Source organism: Juglans regia, chromosome 1 (genome assembly GCF_001411555.2).
Source record: "Juglans regia cultivar Chandler chromosome 1, Walnut 2.0, whole genome shotgun sequence".
NCBI lineage: Eukaryota > Viridiplantae > Streptophyta > Magnoliopsida > Fagales > Juglandaceae > Juglans > Juglans regia.
In genome coordinates this window covers 26126764-26132515 of record NC_049901.1, presented here as the reverse complement: position 1 = coordinate 26132515, position 5752 = coordinate 26126764, and the positions used below count along the sequence as shown (strand labels likewise).

The following is a 5752-nucleotide window of genomic DNA, read 5'->3' as shown; positions in this document are numbered from 1 at the left end:
GAAACTACAAAACCGCAACTGAAAATAACCAAATTAGATAGTTTTATATATGGATCCAAATCAGGAAATTCTCTCGAGCAAGATGATGAGCAAGTCCTCCTCTAGTGTTACCATAGATTAGTATGCAATCCAAGCAGGATTATCTCTATATAAACCACTTGAGCATGCATGCCAATCACTCATCCAATTCATCAAATCTTAGCTACAACCCGTACAAATCATGGGGTTCACTAACCATTGTCAATGCATTTCTTTAGCTTTGATCCTCATTTTGGGAGCTTTGGCTTCTCAAGCTGCTGCTCGCACCCTCCAAGATGTAGCAATGGATGAGAAGTACATGCAATGGATGGCTCATTATGGACGTGTATATGAGAATAATTATGAGAAAGAGAAGCGTTTAAAAATATTCAAAGAGAATGTTGCATACATAGAATCATTTAATGGTGCAGGAACCAAACCATACAAGTTAGGAATCAACCAATTTGCAGATCTTACAAATAAAGAGTTCACAGCGACGCGAAATAGATTCATGGGGCATGAATGCTCGACAAAGATTTCTTCTTTCAAATATGAAAATGTAACTGTGTTGCCTTCTGCAATGGACTGGAGAAAGAAAGGAGCTGTAACACCCATCAAAGACCAAGGCCAATGTGGTAAGTGTCTAATTTTTAAATGAATTGTGCTCATTGTAAGATTGTTAACTCTTTCTTGTGATGAAATGTAGGATGTTGCTGGGCATTTTCAGCAGTAGCAGCCATGGAGGGAATTACTAGATTCGGGTTATGGAATTCATACATAAAGAAGGGTGCACTGCTAGCATGTATGACCTGACAATGTAATATGCCCATAACATAGGTACTGTCTTCATATCATAACATAGGCCGTTACATATCTTATCATTCACACTTCATTATAATCATACTTGCATACTTGTCATATAATAGATTTTGAAAGAAATCGCATGCATACTTGTCATATCTGGTCATATCATATCATAGATTTCAAAAGAAATTGCATTCTTTCATAAATTTCTGTGATACATGTTTTCTCACATAAAATCATGATTTTTCATAAATATTTTGATGCATAAATCTTCACATAAAATCATGCATGACTTTTCATAAATATTTTAATACATAACTTTCACATACAATCATGTATTTTCATAAATCTTTTGATGCATAACTCCTTTCATAAAATTAAGAATTTTCATAAATAATTTAATGCCTAAATCTTCACATAAAATTATGAATTTTCTTAATTTTATCATGACTTGGGTACGTAAAAAGGGGCTTTCAATAGAGGGCTTGCATTCATAATATTTTTATAAAAAAACATGCTGTTTACTATACATATGTGTAAGGGTATGATCATGCTACTTACCTTACAGCGCTAATTCACTATTTTTGGCACGTAATCGGTCGCCTATAAAAATAAACACGTAATTTGCATATATTTCTAATTAAACATGTGATTTTATTTAAAATCTAAGCTACTAAAATAATCTATATTTCCTAAACCTAAAATCTTTTTTACACTAAATTATTCTCAACTGGTAATCCTAAAAAGGTAGGGGCATTTTTGTAATCTAAGTAACCCACCTAAAATTTTCATTTCACACATTCAAGAATCCCTCACGTGGGCTTAAGGCCCAAGGGCCAATTATAATTGAAAAATTCGAGCAAGGAATCAGAGGTTCAGGGGGTTACGCAACAAGGGCCAAAAGGGCATACATGTAATTACATAATTATTTTAGGGTCCCTTTGGGAAATTCTGATACAAAACACATAAAAGAAAAGAAAAGAAAAGAAAAAAAAAAACAGCTTTTGGGAGAGGACTTGTGCGATGCTCACCGAGAGAAAGGCTGAGTGAGACTGGGGCTTTGGGTGGCTTGAGTGACTGGCAACGCAACTAGCTTGTCGGAATGGTGGTGCAACCCAAGAGAAAGCGAGAGTTTAGAGAGAGAGAGAGAGAGAGAGAGAACAGAGAGTGAGAGAGACAAGATGAATGAGAGGGAAATGACACGGCGTGAGGGGGAGGAGGCAGGTTACCGAGAGAGAGGGCGGTGGTATTCTCACCATGCATTATGGGGCGGTGCTGCCATGCTTGGAGAATTTGACTGCTATGGTAGTGGAGGATGGTTCACGGCTGGTCAACTTGCGAAGGGAAGATCCATGCTCTGTTTTCAAATGCAAGAACAAAGGTCCTTCGGTGAGGTTGAGGGTGTTGTTTTTTGATGTGGGTTCGCGGCTGACTTGGGTGGTGAGGTCTGGGTGGTTGGCTGGGAGTCACGGTGGAGCAGCTAGAGGATCCTCAGAATATAGTCGTGCGACACAGGGAGAGAGAGTGAGTTTACTACCAAGCCAAAAGCAATAGAGAGAGAGAAGAGTGGCAGACAGTTGTGGCTTACCGGAAATAGTGAGGTGGAGAAAGGTGCCTGGTCGGTGGGTTCTGTGGCTACAGTGAGGTGATCCGACTTTCTAGTGATTGACGGAGGAAAACATGATCGTTTTTAGTATTCATGGTGGAGAGAGAACGACGTGATAGTCTGGGGACGTGAGGGGTTGGTTTCGGCTCTAAAAACCCTAGGATGCATGAAAGGCAATATGGCACTATGCATAAAGTGTATAAATAGACGTAGAGACGAGCATGTGTGACTAATAGAGATAGACGTGCATGGCTTGGAATTCATCGAGGAAAGTCAGTTAGGGGTTTTATTATGAAGAGGAATCTAGAATGCTAATAGTGTTTGGACTCTAACTCATGAGCTTGAAGTCTTTTTAAAAAAATGTAGGCTTAACTCTAAGTTAAAATAAATATAACTTATCCGATAAACTCTCTTATGGGCTTTAACTCATTTATTGAGCCTAATAAAATTATCTATAATTTATCCTTAATAATATTGGATCGGATCGTTACAATAGAACAAGAACATCAAGAGTTATTTTAATGGTCAAAAGATTTGATGTTTTAGCGTGAAGGAAATTGTGATTTTATGATATGTGGTTTATTAATTTCCTAGCATGATATTAAAACATAGGATACGGTTTTGTATGTTGCATGCTTCGGTTGTAACATGAAAGTTAGACTTTGAAAGAATTGCAACAAAAATCTAGGATTTCGGCAATTGTGTGTTTTGGCCTATGCTCAGTTCTTATAGCTATGTTGTGTTTTAACTTTTTCAAATTAGATAATTGGATTTAGGGCAAAACTTATATGAGAAATATAAATTTTGGTGAGTTTTGGAGCTAAGATGCAAAATCTTTAAATTAGGTCATTTCCCACATATAGAGGGGTAAAATGGTAATTGTGCCATGAGTCGATGATTTAATATTTCTAAGTATATTGGTTAGGAGTTTCTAACCTTTAGAAATATCTTCCTAAATTTCTCATTATTTCACATTTTATTTCGTCACGCTACAATCATTGTCAGTTAACGTATGCGGTACATATATTAACGTACTCCCCCATGGTGTGATGTGTATGTTAATGTACTCAAAGCTAGTGCAAATACCTATGATGTGATGTGCAATCGCCACGGGCACCAGCTTAAGGGGACCTGTGTAGCATCCAAAATTCATATTTAATTAATTAGTTATTATGTGAACAAGATTCTAAATTCATGTTCTGTTTCAAGTTCAATTCAATTCCAGTTACATCATGTTTATTTAATGGTTCATGTTCAGTTTCAAGTTCAATTCAGTTCAATTTCAGTTCACATCATGTTTATTTCACTTTTTGTTCAGTGCACCGTCAAGTATAGTTCACGACAATTACAAACCATGTTAGTTCATGTCAACTTATGACATGTTAATTGTCAAGTCACGTCACGTTCACGCATGTTCACGTTAGCATTCATGGTTTTAGTATCATGCTTGCATCTATACACTACTAATTAAGTTATTTGTTAACTTGCTGAAATTTATAATCAAATTTCACGTAGTTATCCCAACTATCATTTCCCCCAAAACGGTAGATATGTGCCAGGATCAGGAGATGTGACAGAGGGTCGGCTGGAGGAGGTTGATTAGGCAACAAAACGACGCAGAGCTCATCACTTTGATGCTCCATTTTATCGATAGTATTTTGGCTTCCATGGCCAAGTTGCGAGAGAGACTCAATGGACTAGCATAGTAGTTATATTAGTCTTTACATGTACTTAAGGAGTATTGTCTCCTGGACTCGTGATGTTATAGACCTTTTGCACATACTGTAACTTTTGAACGTATGCTATCATAAGATTATGAAAAATGTTTAGATGTTTGGGATATATCTTATTTGGTATAAAGTATTGCTCAAAGAAATAAATTATCCACTGCAAATATTGCATATTGTTAGATGCATGCTAGGAGCATTGCATCTTTATTTGTCTTGAACAGGGGGCATGTAACATTATGTTGCATGTCCCGACACTTCATAGTCTGCCAAATCTCAAGTGGAATCTAGGGGTGTCACATATGGTCTTAGGGACTCCATGTAATCTTACAACTTCTCTTATATACAGTTGGGTGAACTTGGTTATCGTATCTGTAGTAGTGATAGGCAAGAAGTGAGCACTCATAGTTAACTGATTAATCACTACCCATATTGCATCTTTACCTATAGGAGTTTGCGGTAATCCTATAATAAAGTCCATGGTATCTTCCCATCCCATTTGGGAATAGGTAAATCTGGGATCGCCTTCCATCCTTTGAACAACAAGACCCCCACCTTCACTTAAGCCAAAATGGGTGGATCCTTCGCTTCTGCTAATCTTTTGCCGAATCTCTGATAACTTCTTATCCTCCTCCTATTGCACTCGCAATTCCTCAAACCCATTTATCCTCAACTGTTGCAGAGTGGCGAGAACCTCCTCCTGTGATTTGTCCTATACCAATAAGAACCTCATCCATTCTAACAGCAAGTCCACCTCTGAACTCTCTTCCTTGTCCTTGGTCCTCGGCTTACGACTTAGGGATCGACAACTGAGTTAGCCTTACTTGGGTGATACTTAATCTCGCACTGGTAATCACTGATAGTCTCCAACCATCTCCGTAGTCTCGTGTTGAGATTCTTTTGGGTAAACAAGTGTTTCAAGCTCGTACGATCCGTGTAAACTTCTCACTCCTCCCCATGTAGGTAATATCGCCATATCTTCAAGGCAAGCACAACTGCTGCTAATTCCATGTCTTGGGTGAGGTAATTACTTTCATGATCCTTTAATTGTCTAGATGCATAGGCAATCACCTTACCTTCCTGCATCAGAACGCATCGTAAACCATAATTCAAAGCGTCATTGAATATTATGAATGGTTGATTCGATTCCGTTAGTGCCAAAACAGGAGCCATGGTTAATCTCCTCTTTAGTTCCACAAAGCTTTGCTCACACTGCACAATCCAGACGAACGTAATGTCCTTCCTAGACAACTCGGTGAGAGGGCTTGATAACTTAGAAAAAACCCTCCACGAATCTATGCTAATAGCTAGCTAACCCCAAGAAATTTCTAATCTCCTATATAGTGGTAGGTTGTTTCTAGTCCTTCACTTCCTCCACCTTGCTAGGGCCTACCATGATTCCTTCCCTAGTTACCACATGACCTAAAAATCTTACTTCTTCTAACCAAAACTCACATTTACTAAGCTTGGTATACAGTTAATGATCCTGAAGGGTCCTCAACACTATCCTCAAGTGATCCCATGCTGCTCAACATTTCGAGAATATATCAAGATGTCATCTATGAATACTACTATGAATAAATCCAAGAATGGCCAC

At 38.0% G+C, this 5752-nt stretch overlaps 1 protein-coding gene across 1 annotated transcript; it reads left to right on the top strand.

Annotated features, from left to right (window-relative positions):
- The first annotated feature begins 220 nt into the window (after positions 1 to 220).
- On the top strand, positions 221 to 831 carry LOC108979592 (senescence-specific cysteine protease SAG39-like). Its single transcript, XM_018950295.1, has 2 exons — positions 221 to 653; positions 725 to 831. Exons 1-2 carry the CDS (start codon positions 221 to 223, stop codon positions 829 to 831), a joined length of 540 nt encoding a protein of 179 aa, XP_018805840.1.
- Positions 832 to 5752: the final 4921 nt, after the last annotated feature.